The 23,002-nt window shown below is 43.0% G+C and overlaps 1 protein-coding gene across 1 annotated transcript; it reads left to right on the top strand.

Moving 5' to 3' along the window:
• The first annotated feature begins 223 nt into the window (after positions 1 to 223).
• Positions 224 to 22,397, top strand: FKBP10 (FKBP prolyl isomerase 10). Its single transcript, XM_069751536.1, has 10 exons — positions 224 to 539; positions 7,602 to 7,747; positions 8,202 to 8,391; positions 8,973 to 9,118; positions 11,488 to 11,677; positions 11,784 to 11,929; positions 12,098 to 12,287; positions 12,903 to 13,045; positions 20,182 to 20,345; positions 21,723 to 22,397. The coding sequence occupies exons 1-10, from the start codon at positions 346 to 348 to the stop codon at positions 21,906 to 21,908; spliced, it is 1,695 nt and encodes a 564-aa protein (XP_069607637.1). The 5' UTR covers positions 224 to 345; the 3' UTR covers positions 21,909 to 22,397.
• Positions 22,398 to 23,002: the final 605 nt, after the last annotated feature.

Below are 23,002 nucleotides of genomic sequence, written 5' to 3'. Positions count from 1 at the left end.
CAATCCCAGATTTGGGCAGATTCCAAATTTTTCCTATACCTATTCTGCCTGTTCTTTTAATTTCTTAAGTGTCGCTGATCTTTTTTTCATAAAGTAACAATTTATTTTCTCTATTTGCATTGTAATATTTTAGGACAGAGCAAGGAATAAAAATCTGCTTCCTTTCCTCTTTGGGGGAAGTTCAGTCTCCTCCTCCCTGGCTCAGATATCTCCAGCCTGAAGCCCCGCTTTCCACGTTAACAGAAATTCCTTTATAACCAGAGACTTGGCAGTCAATGAAGGAACAGTAGAGAGGAAGCAGAGGCAGCGGTGACAGTCTGCGAATCCAGTGGATCTCCTACAAATATGATTTTCAATAGCCTTATAGTGTGGCTTCAGTTCCTAATCTTGTGCGTCTCTTCTGAATCTGGACCCTTAGAAGATGTCGTCATTGATCGCTACGACATCCCCAAGATATGTCCAAGGGAAGTTCAGATGGGCGACTTTGTAAGATACCATTACAACGGGACTCTTAAAGATGGACAGAAGTTTGATGCCAGGTACTCAACCCTCTTATCGATGCTATTAGTCAGTCGTAGGGGATCCCTGGGTTAGTCGCCCCTTTGTGATGGCTTCAAAACTCTCGAGATATTTTCTCATGAGATCACAAGGGTATATGAAGACCAGTAAGGCCTAATATTATCGAGATGAGCAAAATTCAAATTTTTACTGCTAAACTTACCCCTATTGTTTTATATAAGACAGGATGGACCTTACCAAATGTCCCGTATGTAATTACTCCATATAGTAACAGATTTGGGTCTATCTACAGAGATTGATGTGATATCTGTTCAATTCATTGTTGGGTGGGTGGAAGTTTGACCACTATAATGACCTCTACCAATTGCTAGAACATGATAGTAGCTGTGCCAAAGAAAGTGCAATCCCACTTCAGCTCCTGATGGTTATGCTTGCCTTTCTTTTTCATAGGTAGACTAAAGTGGGCTTATCAAGCTGAGCTCAACCAATACAGGCCAAAGTGGCCCTCCACACTTCTAGCTAGTAGCTACACTGCCATGTCATGGTAGAAATCTATAGGGGTCATAGCAGTGGGACCCCCAGCAAATAGATACATGAATGGAATATGTCATCAAGAAGCTATCACCATCTGTAGTGAGGCAACCATAGACGTGAAGATCTCCAGAGTTCAGTGATGGACATTTTTCCTGTTGTAACCCCTGATCCATAGGACAATGATATCCGTAGGACAGAAAAATTGTAGATAATGAGGTTTGCATTATAAAAATCTTGTAATTATGGGATGGGTATTAGGATATTAGTTCTCTTAGTTGGGGGAGGAAAATTTCCGATGTCTACCTTTAAATTATCAACCTCCCTTAATTGAAACTTTTGCTAGTTAGTTCTTAAGCTGTATTCACACTTATTTTTTTTTTTTTTTTTCTGGAGTTTTCGGAGCAAAAACTCTTTAGCTCTCAAATCAAAACTTGTAGTTTTTGGACAGTTTTTGCTCCATAAATTCAGTGTGAACATACACAAATAGAGAAACTTAGATTCACCATAGAGGTCTGGTGGAAGAATCCAGTGGAGTGATAGATTTGAAGTACTGGTGTTATAGTAAGTGCTATAATTGTCTTTGTCCCACATGTTGTAGCCCACCTCTAATACTGCACAGTGTACTGGTAAGAGGTGCTTGGGCCTAGCAGGAGTTGCAGCTGTGTAAGTGGATGTAAGGGAGGCGTGCATGTGTGATGGGTGGGATTCAGGCTTCTATTTGTAGACGTGGCCGAGCCAAACATTGCCTGCAGCTCTGGCCGCCTGTAGATGTCCTGTTACAGGAGGGATCTCTACGATGCCCCATGTAACCTTTATGTATGATACTAATGAGCATTCCTACCAAAAATAAGCAAATTGCTAATAAAGTCTTAGGTCGTCTTCAGTTGTTAAAAACTCTTAGCTTTTTTTTTTTCTGGGAGAGTGGGTAAACTATACAGTCCCACACCCCAGTCCAGAGCTTCTCACCTAGCCAAATTAGTTCTCATGCTTCGCACTGACGAGGGCCAACAGCCCGAAACACCGTGTCTGCGAATTGAGATACTGATTTGGCTTTTATCCTAAGTCATATTGCACGACTCGTTAAAGGGTTGATTGTGACTTGTAGGATCGCTGCTTCCAACAGGTGGCGCTATAGAGTTTAAGTCCTCTTTTTCTCAGAAGTGGCAATTTGCATATTATACAGTCCCATGCACTTATACGGCAAATTGTATGGAGCTCTAATACAGCATCTACATGTGCGTGCTCCTTGCGTCTTTCATCGAAATTGTATAATGGAGGTATCCAGCATACAGGGGATATTCATCACTAGTAGCAGAATACGATCTCCCTCAATGCAGCTAAATTAACTATACAGAACTCTAGAAAAGCTGACTGACTTCCGAAAGAGAGTGGTCTGCATTCCTAATGGGAGGGGGGAGAACCTGTGCACACTTCTCCTCTCTGCAGACCTCACAATTCACCAAGACCGTTAGTTCGGGGGTGTCGCATTGTAACCATCACCAGAAGGGAGCCCAATTTGAATTTTTCCCCTGTCTGTGTGGGATCTAGTAGTGGCCATCTTAGTTGAGGCCATCTCTCTTTGGAAGAGATTTAGAAACTAGAAGGAGAGGTAGAATTGATGCAGAGAATATTTGTCTGCATTTGTATATATTAGTAAAAGGGAATCACAGAGCGGGCCAATTGGTTCTGAATGAGGTTCTGATTCATGGGAGAAAATGTCCTCTAGAACAGTTTTCCTTTTCCCTAACCTTTGATTGTCCCTCTTACAAAATTACAATGGGAGGACTTATAGCAATATAGCAAAACTGATACTGGTATACGCAGTGCAGGGCCTGAGGGGGCGGAGCATGACAATCTTTTTGTATTCTCCATGTCTGTGTCACGCCCCGCCTCCTCGAGCTCTGCATTGGGTATAACACAGTAGATTAGATTTTCCTGGAGTATTTATGTTCGATAATTAGTGGTTATGGGTGATCAGTCACTGTTTAACATTAGATTTCATTTCAACCCTGCATATAATAAAAATCCAGAAATGGTGGACTAGTATGTGGCAGGAGACCTCAGAGATACATAGTGGAGGAAATAAGTATTTGATCCCTTGCTGATTTTGTAAGTTTGCCCACTGACAAAGACATGAACCGTCTATAATTTTAAGGGTAGGTTAATTTTAACATTGATAGATAGAATAACAAAAATAAAATCCAGAAAATCACATTGTATAAATTATATATATTTCTTTGCATTTTGAAGTGAGAAATACGTATTTGATCCCTCTGGCAAACAAGACTCAAAGGGAACCTGTCACCCCGTTTTTTCGATATGAGATAAAAATATGGTTCAATAGGGCCTGAGCTCAGCTTTACATCAGTACCTTTCATATCCCCGATTCCCCACCTTTGCTGCGAAAATACCTTAGTAATCTCTGTTTTCGTCTGTCAAACACCCTGGTCCAGTCCGATGGGCGGGGCCTAATCTCTGTCTCTCCCCCTGCTCCTCGGCATGTCAGACGTAACTAGATCTGTGAATAGCACAGATCGCGTTCAGTTTCTGCGGTTGCGCACTGAATTAGCGTCTCGCGCATGCGCAGTATGCTTTGACCAACTGTGTGCAAAGGCATGAAATAATTATTGCGCATGCGCCGGCTTTTGACCCTATGCTCTGTGCCCCAAAAGCATAGAAAGACTTCCAGGGCACAGAACATCAAAGAAAATGCCGGCGCATGCACAATAATGAGGTTGAATGCTTTGCCCACTGTTGGGCAAAACATACTGCACGCGCGCGAGATGCCACTTGAATGCACAGGCGCAAAAAACTACACCAACACAAGAAAGAAAATTCGTAGAGCAAAGCCGGAAGTGGGGAGAATCGGCGATTAGGCCCCGCCCATCGGACCAGACTGGGGTGATTGACATTTGAAAATGGAGAGATTACTAAGGTGTTTTCTCAGCAAAGGTGGTGAATCGGGGGATATGAAAGGTACTGATGTAAAGCAGAGCTCAGGCCCTATTGAACCATATTTTTATCTCATATCGAAAAAACGGGGTGACAGGTTCCCTTTAATACTTGGTGGCAAAACCCTTGTTGGCAAGCACAGCAGTCAGACGTTTTTCGTAGTTGATGATGAGGTTTATGCACATGTCATGAAGAATTTTGGTCAACTCGTCTTTGCAGATCATCTCCAAATCATTAAGATTTTGAGGCTGTCGCTTGGCAACTCGGAGCTTCAACTCCCACCATAAGTTTTCTATGGGATTAAGGTCTGGAGACTGACTAGGCCACTCCATGACCTTATTGTGCTTCTTTTTGAACCACTCCTTTGTTGCCTTGGCTGTGTATTTTCGGTCATTGTCTTGCTTCAAGACCCAGCCACAACCCATTTTTAATCTCCCGGCGGAGGGAAGGAGGTTGTCACTCAGGATTTTACAGTACATAGCTCCATCTATTCTCCCATTGATGCGGTGATGTAGTCCTGTGCCCTTAGCAGAGAAACACACCCAAAACATAATGTTTCCGCTTCCATGCTTGACAGTGGGGATGTGTTCTTTCGGTCATAGGCAGCATTTCTCTTCCTCCAAACACGGCGAGTTGAATTAATGCCAAAGAGATCAATTTTTGTCTCATCTGACCACAGCACCTTCTCCCAATCACTCACAGAATCATACAGGTGTTCATTGGCAAACTTCAGAGGGGCCTGCACATGTGCCTTCTTGATCAGGGAGACCTTGAGGGCACTGCAGGATTTTAAACCATTACCGTGTAATGTGCTACCAATGGTTTTCTTGGTGATTGTGGTCCCAGCTGCCTTGAAATCATTTACAAGTTCCCCCCATGTAGTTTTAGGCTGATCTCTCACCTTCCTCATGATCAAGGATACCCCACGAGGTGAGATTTTGCATGGTGCCCAAGATTGATGTCGATTGACAGTAATTTTGCATTTCTTCCATTTTCTTACTATTGCACCAACAGTTGTTTCCTTCTCACCCAGTGGCTTTGTAGCCCATTCCAGCTTTGTGCAGGTATACGATCTTGCCCCTGACATCCTTATAAAGCTCTTTGGTCTTGCCCATGTTGTAGAGGTTAGAGTCTGACTGATTAATTGAGTCTGTGGACAGGAGTCTTTTATAAAGGTAACTATGTAAGATAGCTGTCTTTAATGCAGGTAACGTGTTGATTAGGAGCATCTAACTGGTCTGTAGGAGACAGAACTCTTAATAGTTGGTAGGGGATCAAATACTTATTTCTCACTGCAAAATGCAAATAAATTTATATAATTTATACAATGTGATTTTCTGGATTTTATTTTTGATATTCTATCTCTCAATAGTTAAATTAACCTACCCTTAAAATTATAGACTGTTCATGTTTTTGTCAGAGGGCAAACTTACAAAATCAGCAAGGGATCAAATACTTATTTCCCCCACTGTACATCCCAAAATCAGAATAATCATTTGTTGATCATTTTAAACTATGCCCTCATCCCACCAGGAACTCCCACAGATCAAAGGGAACGTGTCCTGAGATTCATAATGGCCGAATCAAATTCTGGCTCCGCTATTGTTTTACTCTGAAACTCCGCGGTCAGAGACTATGGGGAGAGACATGATTAGTCCAAGAGACCGGTCCCCAATGGCTTCTTCTAGCCTCACTCCCCTAGACTGACAGATCTCTCCCTATACACATGCAACCAAGCTTTGATTCATGCGACCTCTGGTTTTGGAAGCACAAATTTCTCTATAGGTTCCCTTAAAAAAATGTTTCTGATGGGTTCTCCAAAATCACTACCTTCTTTAACCCCTCACTTGCTCTTCCATATTTGCTTTGTAGTATTGTTACATTGGGACCGAGTTACATGGTGGAGAATGTCTTAGAAGGAATACCAGAGTGAGGAGTGGTGAACGTGTAAGAACCTGAGCCTGTTCTACGTAGTCGCATCATCTCGGCATGTCCAGAACTGTACGGCCTCCATGTAATGAGCTCATTTGCATTAGATAAGTTCAGCCAGAAAGGCTCACAGTCCCATAACCTCTTCCCTGACCTCCTGCTTCATGTAGCCTCAAGCCACAAAAATGTAGAAATGTTAAATGAGTGGTGCTGGAGGTGGAGATGTGGTATGAGTTAGTGAATGATGGGCAAATGCAGATCTCTACAAGGGGACCTATGTGGTGAGGGCTGTAGTCTATATGAGATGGGATCGTAACATTTCCTTAGTGCCCACATGATTATCCCCAAAGTACCGTAATGTTATAGTCCATCATATTTTTCAATAATTTTACTTTCTGGTGGTTTGAAGTCAGCTTAATTAAGGGGAACAATTTCCTGTTGAAAATGGCATCTGATCTGCAGACAGGATCTTGCTAGTTATAGATATACATTGATATACACTTTTTGTGGAAAGAGTTTCAGTAGAACTTGCTTTTTATTCATTGTTCAGTGGTTAAAACTTACCACTAGTGGTCCAGAGGAAGAACAGCCATTGATCCAGAGACTGGGTCATGGACACCTGTCGCTTGTTGAAGCATTGAGGAGGGAAGGCAAGCCCATCTTGCACTCTCCTAGAGAAGAGCAACCATAGGACAACTTACTATTATTCCCAGAAGCCCCACAGACCATGAATGGAGTGGTGTCACGAATGTGGGATCATCACTCCATTGACATGGGGCACCCCATATTCTCATTTCCAGGATTGGTGGGGTTCTTAGCGGTGGTATCCTCAGTGATCAGCAAGTCATAACCATATAATTATATGACCTCTCCGGAGTATAGGTGAGAACATTTATTTATGGTTCAAAATATGTCAGAACACACATGGTATGGGCAACTTTTTCTTCTTGTATTTTTTTCTTGGGGGCGTCTCTGTGACCATAGTGCACATGCTGACCCATTTCCACTGTTTCAGGCCGGTTTCACATTAGCGTTTTGAGGAGCTGCGAACTTCCTCCGTGAAGCCCAGCCCTCGGCCACTATATTTAACATTAGGTACGCAGGTAGTGCGGCTGTATGCGGATGCTTCCGCATGCGTCATTTTGACGATGCGGCGACCAGCGTAGGACGCAGCTGGTAGCAATTTCGTTTTTCGCCGCATCGTCAAAACGACGCATACGGAAGCATCCGCATGCAGCCGCACGACCTGCGTACCTAATGTTAAAGATAGGTACGCAGGCCGTATGCAGAAGTAGGCGGAGCTAGCAGCTGAGGGTAAGGCTTCACGGAGGAAGTCCGCAGCCCTCCGCAGCTTCTCAAAATGCTAGTGTGAAACTAGCCTAAAGCACCTACATGAGTTTTGGACCTGGCCATAAAGCAATGAAAGAAGGCAGCCTGAATTTTGTCTTGCATCCTGTGGATGGTTTAGGTGCACAAAAATCTCTTACCTGGAAAAAAAGATAGCACCGGGATGCACTATAGGCCCTGGCATTCATCTGGCATCCTCTGAAGTATACTCTCATTAAACAAATCTGATTTTTTTTTTTTTACTTTTCACCAGATATTTATGACATCACATTATTATAGTGAACCTTGACATCTCCATTGTTTCTCTATATTTCTTGCAGTCATGACAGAGGGATTGCTGTGGCGGGATTTGTGGGAATAGGGCGCCTCATCACTGGTTTGGACAGAGGGATTCTGGGTATGTGTGTGAACGAGAGACGGAAACTGATTGTCCCCCCACACCTGGGATATGGCAGCATAGGAGTCCGTAAGTATCCTCAATGTTTTCCACCATGTTGTTGAGTCATTATGTTGCCCCCAACTAGATGGTATATGACACAGAAGTCCACCCGATCTAGAAGTCTACCCAATCTATGGCCCAATTAATCAAGACTGGCATTTTGTACAATGGTCTTGATTAATATTGTGCTGGAGTGGAATGCACTAATTTTATGAATTTGGTGCATCTTTCAACTGCGCACCACCAGAAACGTATGTTGGCCAGGGACAGGAGTACATTCACATCACTTGTGTGTCAAAAAATATGATGAACTTGTCACATTGCTTGGCCACACCTGATCATGCCTGAGCTCTGCTAACCTTTCAAAAGGTAGGCAGAACAGGCGTATAAACCACAAGTTTCACAAAAATTTTGAAACATAAGAAAAATTGCTTGATGATTCGGGGCAATAAGGTTCTTCTAACACTTCATTCATTCTCAGCCGGGATGATCCCTGCCGATGCTACTCTCTACTTCGACATCATCTTGGTGGATCTGTGGAACAGGAAAGACGAGGTGCAGATCACAACCCTAGAGAAGCCCAGCCAATGTAACAGAACCATCCAAGACACAGACTTTGTCAGATACCATTATAACGGAACGCTCATGGATGGGACATATTTTGACTCAAGGTAATAATCCACTTCAGAGCATTTATCTACAGTCAGCATTAGTCCACTGGCCTATGGTCGGGACAAAAAGGGATTGAGCAAACAAGAAAATCTCTTAGGGTATGTGCACACGTAGAATGATCCTCTGCGGATTTTTCCACAGCGGATTTGATAAATCCGCAGGGCAAAAACCGCGTTTTTCCTGCGGATTTATTGCTGATTTACCACGGTTTTTGTGCAGATTCCACTGCGGTTTTACACCTGCGGTTTTCTATTATGGAGCAGGTGTAAAACCGCTGCGGATTCCGCACAAAGAATTGACATGCTGCGAACTGTAAACCGCTGCGTTTCTGCGCGTTTTTTTCCGCAGCATGGGCACAGCGTTTTCGGTTTCCCATAGGTTTACATTCTACTGTAAACTCATGGGAAACTGTGTGGAAACGCTGCGGATCTGCAGCAAAATCTGCAGCGTGTGCACAGAGCCTTATTGTCTTGGACTTTGAATTCAAGAGCGTTAATCTAATGTGCGTGGAGTTTTGAAAATCCATCTGAAATCTGTTCATGTTGTAAAACAACTGAAGATATCTAAACTTTCCCTACAGCTACAGTCGCTCTGGAACATACGATACCTATGTGGGGTCAGGATGGCTAATTAAAGGCATGGACCAAGGTTTAGTGGGCATGTGTGCTGGAGAGAGGAGGAAAATCATTGTACCACCATTTTTGGCCTATGGAGAAAAAGGATATGGTAAATAGTCTCACTAATTTTCTTACTGTACTGTTCTGATTAGTTTCTTATCATCATAATTGGTAAAATCACAATTTGTAAAAATAAGCAACTTTGCAACTTATTAAAAAATCCTCTCTGTTCTCAAGAATGGATGGATTTCTAATTTTATAGTTTACTGATCGTTGTTTAGGTTACTGGCCACCACAGCAGTTTATTGAAGTTGGTCGGTTGTCTTGGTAAGTTCTTTGCTAAACAGCTTGTAGGTACTGGTCTGAAGTTGGCTGGATTGCTGGGTCAAGTCAGCGTCAGTCCGCTAAAGCCAGCTTAGCTCCTCTGATGCTGCATAGGCAAAGCTACCTCTATCAGCATCGGAGAGCACACTTTATCCAAGCGGAACTGCCAATCATCTGGAGCGCACCACCCACCAGGCAGGAAGCCAATAGACAGGGGAGTATTACGCTCCTGCAGAAGTGATGAGCCTTAATATATTTATTTTGTGGTTGGAGCTCTGTCTTTACACTTGCACGGCTATATATGTAAAAAAATAACCTGCAGCCCCCAATAGAGGAAGCTAAGTTTTTAAAGGGAGTTGGCTAGCCCCAAATGCAAATTCAGCTACTTCGGTAGAGGGGAGCTATAAAAATCAGATCCGTAATATACACATTAGTGTTGTCATTACAGATAAAGTTGCTTTCATTTCATATGCAAATGGGCGAGCTTCAGTGCACTCTTAGCATGACCAAGAACTTGGTGCACATTTGTGGCCTCTGATGCATATCAGGCTCTGTTCCTGATCTAGATCGACAGCGCTCGCTTGCAACAGTGAGCACTGCTTAAAGAAGCACTCCTCCCGTCAATATTTTTATCCTCTGAACATATTCCAATCGTCATATTATATAGCACTGTGTACTTACAATTGCTCATTTTGCTTTTCTACCCAGCGAATCCTTTTCCATTAGGTCTATGACATCGCGTGAATTAAAATTGACTAGCTGAAGCCTTCTAAGCTCCATGTAGAAACAGGCAATCAATTTTCCCTGTGTGAGTTATAAGTCACTGCAAAAGTCCCTAGCAGGGGGAGGAAGGACCAACTGGGTCAGGAGCTGAAGAGGCTGAGTGATTCATGGAGGGAAAAGAGACTTCCTGTTTCTACATAGAGCAGAGAAAAGAGAAGAATTTACTAGGTAGAAAGGCAAAATGAGCAATTGTAAGTACACAGTGCTATATGATTGCACTATACTAAGAGGATAGAAACTTTGATGGGAGGCGTGCTTTTTTAAATTCAAATCCCTTTTCCTGCGTGATATTGGAGGAGCACAGCACTGCTCTTAGTGAGTGCAGGCATGTTCTGATCTCTAGCTTCTCTCGGAAGCTCGCTGCTACACTTCCACTTTCTGTAGTGAGCAGCAGCCACAGACTGGCAGGAGCCAGGGGTCAGAGCGCGATGACACTGTGATCTTGTGCGGGTCTCCTTAGTGTCAGTGTTCACATGCGGATACATAGGCTTGAAATGAGGGAGCACTCGCTCTTAGCAAGCAAGGGCTACCAATCAAGATCAAGCACAGGGCTGGATATGAAAATCTGAGGGCATAACTGTGCACTGAGCAGTTGGCCACTCCAAGGGCGCACAGAAGCTCCTACATCTGCATAAAAAGTATAAACAGCTGCAACACTTAAAAGTGCTTATTATTATAGCACCATTTATTCCATAGCGCTTTACATGTGTTATTATAGGGGCTAAGGTCCCTACATAGATGTTTAAGTAGCTAAGCTTGCATTTGGAAGTGACAGAGCTCCCTTTAGTAATGGCTGTTGGCAATGTTCTCTTTTAGGCTACGTTCACACTAGCGTTCGGCTAGTGTGCGTCGCTCTAGCGTCGGGCGACGCAGCGGCGACGCACGCGTCATGCGCCCCTATGTTTAACATGGGGGACGCATGCGTTTTTGCTTGTTGCGTTTTCCGACATGTGCGTCTTTTTTGACGCTAGCGTCGGACCAAGAAAACGCAACAAGTTGCATTTTTCTTGCGTCCGATTTTCGTCAAAAAACGACGCACGCGTCGCAAAACGCAGCGTTTTTGCGTGCGTTTTTCGGTGCGTTGTGCGTCGCCGACGCAGCAGCGCACAACGCTAGTGTGAACGTAGCCTTACATGTATGGCTAGGTAGTAGCTCAGTATTAAAGAAAAGAACGACCACTATACAGATATATTATGAAATTAATCCAAACCCCAAAATTGTACCTAGAAACTGTTCACGTTACATTACTATCAGTCTATATAATATATAGTGCAATATAAGCTAAAACAAAATGGATAATCCCAATACAATATCAGGGCGTGTTTTTTAAAGGATGTTCTCCATGTAATTCTTGGTTGTTCTTCTCTCTAGGATCAATCATCCCTCCACACGCTTCTCTGGTGTTCCATGTTCTGCTGATAGACTTTCACAACCCCAAAGATGGGATTACAGTACAGAACCAAGTTGTACCCCAAGACTGCAAGCGGAAGGCTGTTACGGGAGACTACGTCCGTTACCACTACAATGGCACCCTCATGGATGGAGTGTTGTTTGATTCCAGGTAGGTCTTACCTGTAATGAACTGTTCATCAGCAGGATCCTTCAAAATTCTTGGGCTCTCCATCTGCACTGGTGTGCAATATATAGTGTATAACCTTTGTCTGCAGTTACTCTAGGAATAATACATACAACACATACATTGGAATGGGTTACATTATTCAAGGCATGGATGCTGGTCTTCAAGGCGTTTGTATAGGAGAATGGAGAAGAATCATCATTCCTCCACATCTTGGCTATGGAGAAAAGGGAGCAGGTAGGTGACAAAGTATCTAAGACCTAATCATCATTTCTACTGAATATCAAACACCTACCACAATAGATCTTTAGCTTTACAGGCATCACATTACCTTGTGCACGGTTTTTCAGAAGATCAATTAATCCATATTGTTCTAATTGTATGCGCTCGATTTCCCACAATTAGGAAACAGTATTCCTGGATCTGCTGTGTTGATCTTCGATGTTCACGTGATTGACTTCCATAATCCCAAAGACTCAATTGATGTGGAGGTGATCCACAAGCCAGAAATCTGTAATGTTACTTCTAAAACGGGCGATTTCATCAAGTATCACTACAACTGCTCCTTATTGGATGGGACTATACTCTTCTCATCGTGAGTATGCAAGTCAACTCTTTGCTTGAAGATACGATCAAACATACGGAGATGACATTGATTTCACTGTAAGGAATCTGCTGGCCATGGTCATGGCACAAGTAGACATCTTTAATTATCCACAGTGTAAGAATAGGACTATGTGTGGAGGAGCATGAGTTTTCAACCAAATGACATGTAGGAGAACACATACTCCTCTACTATGTTGGATTCATTCTTATCACTTCTTAAAGAATACCTACCAATGTAGCCATGACCAGAAGTTCATATTAGTGGGGGTTACCCTTGATGAGACTTACAACTTTTCTTGGAAGCTGCCACAAGCTGATGTATGTAGCACAGTACTCTGTCTTCAATTTTTTTTTGCCTGTTTGGGTTTTTGGCATCAGGACACCATTGAATATAATTTTTTGATGTGTGTGATCTGTTTATATAAAGAAGGGTGCTCTTTCAAACTAGAAACCATGGAATCCCAGACCCAAGGGTTGTTTTCCAATTTCCAGACACTGCAAACTTTAGTGTTCTTGTATGAAGCAAATATTTAGGTCCCATCACAGCTCCATTTTTTGTGATCTTAGGGTAAAGGCAAATTTGTACCTTATCCATATCTTTCAGATACTCATATGAAAATCCACAGCAGATCACCTTGGGCACAAACAAAGTTATAGATGGTCTTGATATGGGTCTGATAGGAATGTGTGTAGGAGAGAAGAGGACGGTCATTGTGCCTCCCCACCTAGGACATGGAGAAAGTGGAGGTGAGTCTTGTATGAATTAAAAAGAATAACATTTGCTCTTGGCAAAGAATGAAAAACGGATGAGAGCCCTACTGTGACTTTCCAGCTCACCATGAGTTATCCTTCCATAAAAGGATCCAGGCTTAGAAGTGTTTTTTGGTTACGTCATCTACAGTAATGATCTCCATAGAAGTAGCTCAATGACTATGTGGCCAAACATGTGCAAGGTACCTCTGTGAAAAACATGTATGGGGCAGCAGGTCTTTTTTGGAATACGTGAGCCAGTAATATCAGATCTGGTAACTTTGTGAATCACACAAGCTGCTATATGTATATGTATATATATATATATACAGTGGGGCAAAAAAGTATTTAGTCAGTCAGCAATAGTGCAAGTTCCACCACTTAAAAAGATGAGAGGCGTCTGTAATTTACATCATAGGTAGACCTCAACTATGGGAGACAAACTGAGAAAAAAAAATCCAGAAAATCACATTGTCTGTTTTTTTATCATTTTATTTGCATATTATGGTGGAAAATAAGTATTTGGTCAGAAACAAAATTTCATCTCAATACTTTGTAATATATCCTTTGTTGGCAATGACAGAGGTCAAACGTTTTCTGTAAGTCTTCACAAGGTTGCCACACACTGTTGTTGGTATGTTGGCCCATTCCTCCATGCAGATCTCCTCTAGAGCAGTGATGTTTTTGGCTTTTCGCTTGGCAACACGGACTTCAACTCCCTCCAAAGGTTTTCTATAGGGTTGAGATCTGGAGACTGGCTAGGCCACTCCAGGACCTTGAAATGCTTCTTACGAAGCCACTCCTTCGTTGCCCTGGCGGTGTGCTTTGGATCATTGTCATGTTGAAAGACCCAGCCACGTTTCATCTTCAATGCCCTTGCTGATGGAAGGAGGTTTGCACTCAAAATCTCACGATACATGGCCCCATTCATTCTTTCATGTACCCGGATCAGTCGTCCTGGCCCCTTTGCAGAGAAACAGCCCCAAAGCATGATGTTTCCACCACCATGCTTTACAGTACGTATGGTGTTTGATGGATGCAACTCAGTATTCTTTTTCCTCCAAACACGACAAGTTGTGTTTCTAACAAACAGTTCCAGTTTGGTTTCATCAGACCATAGGACATTCTCCCAAAACTCCTCTGGATCATCCAAATGCTCTCTAGCAAACTTCAGACGGGCCCGGACATGTACTGGCTTAAGCAGTGGGACACTTCTGGCACTGCAGGATCTGAGTCCATGGTGGCGTAGTGTGTTACTTATGGTAGGCCTTGTTACATTGGTCCCAGCTCTCTGCAGTTCATTCACTAGGTCCCCCCGCGTGGTTCTGGGATTTTTGCTCACCGTTCTTGTGATCATTCTGACCCCACGGGGTGGGATTTTGCGTGGAGCCCCAGATCGAGGGAGATTATCAGTGGTATTGTATGTCTTCCATTTTCTAATTATTGCTCCCACTGTTGATTTCTTCACTCCAAGCTGGTTGGCTATTGCAGATTCAGTCTTCCCAGCCTGGTGCAGGGCTACAATTTTGTTTCTGGTGTCCTTTGACAGCTCTTTGGTCTTCACCATAGTGGAGTTTGGAGTCAGACTGTTTGAGGGTGTGCACAGGTGTCTTTTTATACTGATAACAAGTTTAAACAGGTGCCATTACTACAGATAATGAGTGGAGGAAAGAGGAGACTATTAAAGAAGAAGTTACAGGTCTGTGAGAGCCAGAAATCTTGATTGTTTGTTTCTGACCAAATACTTATTTTCCACCATAATATGCAAAAAAATATGTTAAAAAAAACAGACAATGTGATTTTCTGGATTTTTTTTCTCAGTTTGTCTCCCATAGTTGAGGTCTACCTATGATGTAAATTACAGACGCCTCTCATCTTTTTAAGTGGTGGAACTTGCACTATTGCTGACTGACTAAATACTTTTTTGCCCCACTGTATATCATTATACCATAGGCTAGCTTGCTGGATATGTGTTGAGTTGGACTGTTCAAGTTGGATACCTTGGCTGTAACTTTTTGAAAAGAGACCTCATCCATGTTCAGGCACAGTCCTTGCTAACTATAATAATAATAATCTTTATTTTTATATAGCGCTAACATATTCCGCAGCGCTTTACAGTTTGCACACATTATCATCACTGTCCCCGATGGGGCTCACAATCTAAATTCCCTATCAGTATGTCTTTTTGAATGTGGGAGGAAACTCACACAAACACGGAGAGAACATACAAACTCTTTGCAGATGTTGTCCTTGGTGGGGTTTGAACCCAGGACTCCAGCGCTGCAAGGCTGCTGTGCTAACCACTGCGCCACCGTGCTGTCCATCTACATTTTGTAAAAAAATGAGTAATTCCTGAATTTGGAACCTGCACATTGTTGGCTATCCTTTCTCACTGGCAGCTAGAGACACAGGTTATTGTCTGAGGACATTGTTGAAGGAAGGGCAGCCCTGCTTGTAAGAGATGTACAGTACTGCAGAAGACAACATGAGCTCATTCCATTTCCTGGCTCTTTACTCAAGATCTTAAAAGTAAATGTTTCCAGCTCCTGAGTATATTGACTTTCTACTGCTTTAGTCTTTTACTAGGGACAGTGGAACAAGTCCTATTAAATAGTGTGTTGTTAGTTATGGTTATGTACAGTACAGACCAAAAGTTTGGACACACCTTCCATTTAAAGATTTTTCTGTATTTTCATGACTATGAAAATTGTACATTCACACTGAAGGCATCAAAACTATGAACTAACACATGTGGAATTATATACTTAACAAAAAATGTGAAACAACTGAAATTATGTCTTATATTCTAGGTTCTTCAAAGTAGCCACCTTTTGCTTTGATGACTGCTTTGTGCACTCTTGGCATTCTCTTGATGAGCTTCAAGAGGTAGTCACTGGAAATGGTCTTCCAACAATCTTGAAGGAGTTCCCAGAGATGCTTAGCACTTGTTGGCCCTTTTGCCTTCACTCTGCGGTCCAGCTCACCCCAAACCATCTCGATTGGGTTCAGGTCTGGTGACTGTGGAGGCCAGGTCATCTGGCATAGCACCCCATCACTCTCCTTCTTGGTCAAATAGCCCTTACACAGCCTGGAGGTGTGTTTGGGGTCATTGTCCTGTTGAAAAATAAATGATGGTCCAACTAAACGCAAACCAAATAGAATATCATGCCGCTGCAAGATGCTGTGTAAGCCATGCTGGTTCAGTATGCCTTCAATCTACTATATACGGTAATTAATCAAACATGTAACCATTTATATGTACAACAAAAAATGTCATGCACCAAATGAAACATAAATCATCCCAAGAATAAAGTGCAAAAAAAGACAGTATTTAAAATTATTTTATTAGAATTATTTATAAATTATACAACTAAATATATACGAGTAAAGCTGATAAATATGGGCACAATGTAATAGTATAAAAAAGACGTCAACCAATATTAGCAAAATTTATAGTCATCAGATTTTAAAACCTCCAAAGTATAATATATTGCAAAATTGTTCCTTAGAATTAGTTAGTTATATGGCGATCATAAAAAAGTGCATAGTGCATCAATATGTGCAAAAAAATGCATAAAATATGTGCAAAAAAATTTTTTTTTATAGCAAAACGATGTGCAAAAAGGCAAAAATTCATATGATATTTTATAACAAAGTGCTAAACTGTAAAGTGCTAAATAAGGTGCCACAGATTATTGCAAAACCAGGACAATATTGCACAATACCTAGATTGCACATAAGCCTATGTAAGCATAATATTAAAAAATATATAATGAAAGTGCTAAGTGAAACAAAACCTACCATCAAGGCTCATATTGCATAGCTAAAAAAACAATTGCACATAAGCCCATATAGATGGAATGCCACTATAACTATAATGGAAAGTGCTACTGGGAACATTAAGGTGCATAAATTGCACACTGGCTAAACAGACTCTTACTACATAAACCTATGGAGGATAAAATCAATAAAATATACAATAATAGTGGAGGCTCACAATACCTACATGTGCCCAGGACCCTACGCGCGTTTCGGCGCTAGCCTTCTTCCGGGGGGTGTATATACGGTAATTGTCTAAGGGTAACTTCTGTTTTTCTGTCACGGATATTCATTGGTAGCGGCCTCTGTCTGTTATGGAATCCAAGTCGCTGATTGGTCGTGGCAAAACGCCCACGACCATTGCCACAGGCACAGTCCGTTGGCAACATCGCCGCTCCTTCCTCCCCGCAGTCAGTACCCGCTCCGTACTCCCCTCCAGTCAGTGCTCACACAGGGTTAATGGCAGCGCTAATGGACCGCGTAATGCCACGATGTAACGCACTCCATTAACGCTGCTATTAAAGGGAACCTGTCACCCCCAAAATCGATGGTGAGGTAAGCTCACAGTCATCAGCGGATTATCTACAGCATTCTGTAATGCTGTAGATAAGCCCTCGATGTAACCTGAAAGAGGAGAAAAAGAGGATAGATTATACTCAACCATGGGTGGTCCCGCTGCGGTCCGGTCAAATGGGTGTCTCAGGTCCGCTGACCTTTTCGGCGCCTGCAAACTGCAGTACTTTGCTCTGCCCTCAACAGGGCAGACAAAAGTACGCCTGCGCCGGAGCCGCGGTGTGAAGACCAGAAGAGGACATCGTGGAATGAAGATGGGAGGCGCTGTTCTGGACCTGAAACACCCATCAGAGCAGGACCGTCCCTGGATGAGTATAATCTAACCTCTTTTTCTCCTCTTTCAGGTAACATCGGCGGCTTATCTACAGCATTACAGAATGCTGTAGATAAGCCCCTGATGACGGTGAGCTTACCTCACCATCGATTTTGGGGGTGACAGGTTCCCTTTAACCCTGTGTGACCACCTTTTTTACTATTGATGCTGCCTATGCAGCATCAATAGTAAAAAGATCTAATGTTAAAAATAATTAAAAAAAATTAAAAAATCATCATATACTCACCTTCCGGCGCCTTTCCCGCTCCTCGCGACGCTCCGGTGACCGGTCCATGCATTGCGATCTCGTGAGACCGCAATGCACTCTTGAGACCGGAGCGCGAGAGGAGCGTCGGTAAACGCTTCCTGGATCCAGGGGCCAACGGAAGGTGAGTATATAACTATTTTTTATTTTAATTCTTTTTTTTAACAGGGATATGATGCCCACATTGCTATATACTACGTGGGCTGTGCAATATACTAAGCACGCTGGGCAATATACTATGCGGGCTGTAAAATATACTACGTGACTGGGCAATATATTACGTGGCTGGGCAATATACTATGTGGACATGCATATTCTAGAATACCTGATGCGTTAGAATCGGGCCACCATCTAGTTTTCAATAAATCCCCAACAGTGTCACCAGCAAAGCACCCCCACACCATCACACCTCCTCCTCCATGCTTTACGGTGGGAGCCAGGCATGTAGAGTCCATCCGTTAACCTTTTCTGCGTCGCACAAAGACACGGTGATTGGAACCAAAGATCTCAAATTTGGACTCATCAGACCAGAGCACAGATTTTCACTGGTCTAATGTCCATTCCTTGTGTTCTTTAGCCCAAACAAGTCTCTTCTGCTTGTTGCCTGTCCTTAGCAGTGGTTTCCTAGCAGCTATTTTACCATGAAGGCCTGCTGCACAAAGTCTCCTCTAAACAGTTGTTGTAGAGATGTGTCTGCTGCTAGAACTCTGTGTGGCATTGACCTGGTCTCTAATCTGAGCTGCTGTTAACCTGCGATTTCTGAGGCTGGTGACTCGGATAAACTTATCCTCTGAAGCAGAGGTGACTCTTGGTCTTCCTTTCCTTGTCCTCATGTGAGCCAGTTTCTTTGTAGCGCTTGATGGTTTTTGCAACTGCACTTGGGGACTCTTTCAAAGTTTTCCCAATTTTTCAGACTGACTGACCTTCATTTCTTAAAGTAATGATGGCCACTCGTTTTTCTTTACTTAGCTGCTTTTTTCTTGCCATAATACAAATTCTAACAGTCTATTCAGTAGGACTATCAGCTGTGTATCCACCAGACTTCTGCTCAACACAACTGATGGTCCAACCCCATTTATAAGGCAAGAAATCCCACTTATTAAATCTGAAAGGGCACACCTGTGAAGTGAAAACCATTTCTGGTGACTACCTCTTGAAGCTCATCAAGAGAATGCCAAGAGTGTGCAAAGCAGTCATCAAAGCAAAAGGTGGCTACTTTGAAGAACCTAGAATCTATATATATGAGGCATCGTGATTACTCGCTAATCCCGCCCCATGCACAGTAGCTCCGCCCCCACATCACCACACATAATACTGCCCCCACCACATTACCACACACAATCCCGCCCCCCCACCACATTACCACACAATCCCGCCCCCCCACATTACCACACGAGGCTCCGTCCCCACACATTACCACACGTTAATTTACCACCTGCGTAAGTGCTATTGAATGTTGTCATTATTTACTTTAGTTTAATCACCAGCAGCGTTAATTAGATAGCAATGAGCGTGCCAAGCGTTAGCTGGCTGGAAACACCTAGTATAAGACATATTTTCAGTTGTTTCACACTTTTTTGTTAAGTATGTAATTCCACATGTGTTAATTCATAGTTTTGATGCCTTCAGTGTGAATTTACAATTTTCATAGTCATGAAAATACTGAAAAATCTTTAAATGAGAAGTTGTGTCCAAACTTTTAGTCTGTACTGTACGTAGTAAGAAATAGGCAAAAAGTGGGTTTCCATCTTTAGAAAAAAAAATGCCCTGCTGGCTGAAAGGATGGCTCTTACTGAAGTGTAATGCTGTTTTCGGATCCACATCCATCTATGCGCTCAGGACATATAACCTATTAGGCTAGGATTTGTCTTGGATCGCAAGTCACCAAACCTATGGACAACTTTCTTTCCCACCTTGTGATGCCATGAGTTTCCTAATCTGTACTTAGTTTACTTTGGCCATATTGGGCAACTCCATCTGCTGGAGAAACAGATCCAAAATGTCCAATCCTTCTTTCCAACAGGACAACAACGCGTATGACTGATTTAATGTATTTACACAATGTAGCGTAGCCTTATATGTAACATGAAGTAGGTGACTCTTCCTAATATATGGATCACATAGGACTGGCTCTAGAATTAATTCTCGGATATTTTACTGTAGCTCGTGGAGTTCCTGCAAGTGCCGTGATGAAGTTTGAGATAGAACTGATCCATAGAGAAGAAGGAGTGCCGGATGGGTATCTGTTTATATGGCTTGCAGATACTCCCAACAATCTATTTGAAGTAATGGATTTGGATAAAAATGGAGAGGTTCCATTGGAAGAAGTAAGTAAAGGTTATCCTTATGCTACAGCTGTAGGGCAGAAATCCAGCAAGGCTGTACATATGTTCTATCATTAGTTCCCACGTAGTGAAACTACATTGCAATTTTATGCGGAGTTTCTGTGTACTCCCTAGCCCTAAATTTCCTTTTACAGACACGTCACTTCATTCCTCTGGTCTGCAAACAGGTGGTTTCACCCATATCAACATGTTTGCATGACGGTTAAAAGTGTATGGGGTCGCGGACTGATGGTCGGGAAAGATGTTGATTGCACATGTCCGATTTCAGACTGCCGACTGCATTGTTCTCCTGGAAAGAAGCTCCTGGCTGACATGTCGGCTGGCGGTTGTCTCACAGAGAACGCAGACGTATTCGGCTAAACGAGCACTCCTGTGCAATCAAGAGTCAGCTTAGATGGCGGTCGGCCGAACAATCAGCCGAAGCATCGCTCAACAGACAGCCATCTATTGTGTATGGACGGCTAGTAGTGAAAACTACTCAGGCGGATAAGGTCCCTGCCAGATGATAAGGATACCTGGTGGTGAAGTGTGGTGGGGCATCTGGCTGACTAAAGGTACCGTCACACTGAACGATATCGCTAGCGATCCGTGACGTTGCAGCCTCCTGGCTAGCGATATCGTTGTGTTTGACAGGCAGCAGAGATCTGGATCCTGCTGTGCCATCGTTGGTCGGTGCAGAAAGTCCAGAAATTTATTTCGTCGCTGGACTCCCTGCAGACATTGCTGAATCGGCGTGTGTGACGCCGATTTAGCGATGTCTTCACTGGTAACCAGGGTAAACATCGGGTTACTAAGCGCAGGGCCGCACTTAGTAACCCGATGTTTACCCTGGTTACCAGCGTAAAAGTTAAAAAAAAACAAACACTACATACTTACATTCCGCTGTCTGTCCCCCGGCGCTGTGCTTCTCTGCACTGTGAGCGCTGGTCAGCCGTAAGGCAGAGCACAGCTGTGACGTCACCACTGTGCTTTCCGGCTGGCGCTCACAGTCAGTGCAGGAAAGCACAGCGCCGGGGGACAGACACCAAAATGTAAGTATGTAGTGTTTGTTTTTTTTTACATTTACGCTGGTAACCAGGGTAAACATCGGGTTACTAAGTGCGGCCCTGCGCTTAGTAACCCGATGTTTACCCTGGTTACCAGTGGACTTCGCATAGTTGGTCGCTGGAGAGCTGTCTGTGTAACAGCTCTCCAGCGACGCTGCAGCGATCGGGATCGTTGTCTAGATCGCTGCAGCATCGCTAAATGTGACGGTACCTTAAGTCCTCCAATTATAAATGTTAATTTATTTATATACCGCCAACATATTCCGCAGCACTTTTTCAATTCAATGCTAATCTAAAAACGTTATTTTTCCAGTTTTCCACCTTCCTAAAAGCTCAGGTTGAGGAAGGGAAAGGACGATTTCTTCCTGGAGTAGACCGTGAAAAGTCCATCACTGACATGTTTATAAATCAAGACAGAAACAAGGATGAAAAAATCACTGTTGACGAACTGAAACTGAAGACGGAAGAAGAGGAAGAGCGGGTTCATGAAGAACTATAGGAGTCAGCCTGCTGACAACTCAGGAGAAATGCCAGTCCCACCTCCGATACCACCATCCCTGCCTAGGTCCTTTGTGCACTGCTGGTGCGGACTGTGACTTCTGGATCCCTAGTACAGACCGGGGCGGCTGTGACCTGTTGTAGATGATGGGCTTATAGACTCTTCAAGGAGGTTATTTGGCAGCTCTGCACAATCCACTCCACAACTGTGGAGGTTATAATCCTGATCAAGGACAGATCTGATGGACACCAAGGGGGGAACAGGACTCCATATAATTAATTGCTAATGCAACAGACTTGATAGTTTGCTTATTTTGCCCAGGGAGTAATGGACCTTTTTGATTGTCCAAGGAAATCCTGAATGTCATTGATGCTGTATTTCAGCCCCTCTCCACACCCAACACGTCAATGTTACATGTTGTTCTCAACAGGACACGATGTTATTTTTGCAAAGAGATTTTCCACTATTAAAAGCAGTGGATGATTTTTACAGTGACTTATTCAACTTTATTTTAGTATGGTCGTATGCATAAGGGAGCTCACTCCAGACTCACCCTCACATGCACCTCAGCTGAGCGTTCATGGGTTTTGCATGCAAAGTGCAATAAGCAGCTGCCAGGGCACCACTGGCAGCTACTTATATCCTTGTAGAACAAAAAGGTACTGAGATACAGGAGGTCCCTGTACACATTAGATAGTTTGCCAACTTTAAATTAATGTGCATGGGAGATCTCAATAGGAAATCTGTCAGTGGGATCAACCATCCAAAAACATCTATATGGGTATGTAGGTCTTAGGAAGATGAATAAAATTATACTTTGATAGCTGCAATCCAATATTGTGTTCCAAAGAAGTGTACATTTTTCTAAATCTGTAAATAAGCTCTTAAGATCTATGGCTCGGACATAGATCTCTACAAGAATCTGCCTCCAGTTTGTTTTAAAATGGAATGGGATGGTACCAGTGTGAGACATGTAATGACTGACAGTCTGCTCTACATGTCTCACACTGGTGATGCCCCCTTCCATTTATAATAAAGGATTCCGATTTAAGGTCTATAGATCTTAGCAGCATATTTACAAATTAAAAACGTGG

Source organism: Ranitomeya imitator, chromosome 2, assembly GCF_032444005.1.
Source record: "Ranitomeya imitator isolate aRanImi1 chromosome 2, aRanImi1.pri, whole genome shotgun sequence".
Classification (NCBI taxonomy): domain Eukaryota; kingdom Metazoa; phylum Chordata; class Amphibia; order Anura; family Dendrobatidae; genus Ranitomeya; species Ranitomeya imitator.
The sequence above is the reverse complement of the archived record's forward strand: the minus strand, read 5'-3'. Positions and strand labels throughout refer to the sequence as shown.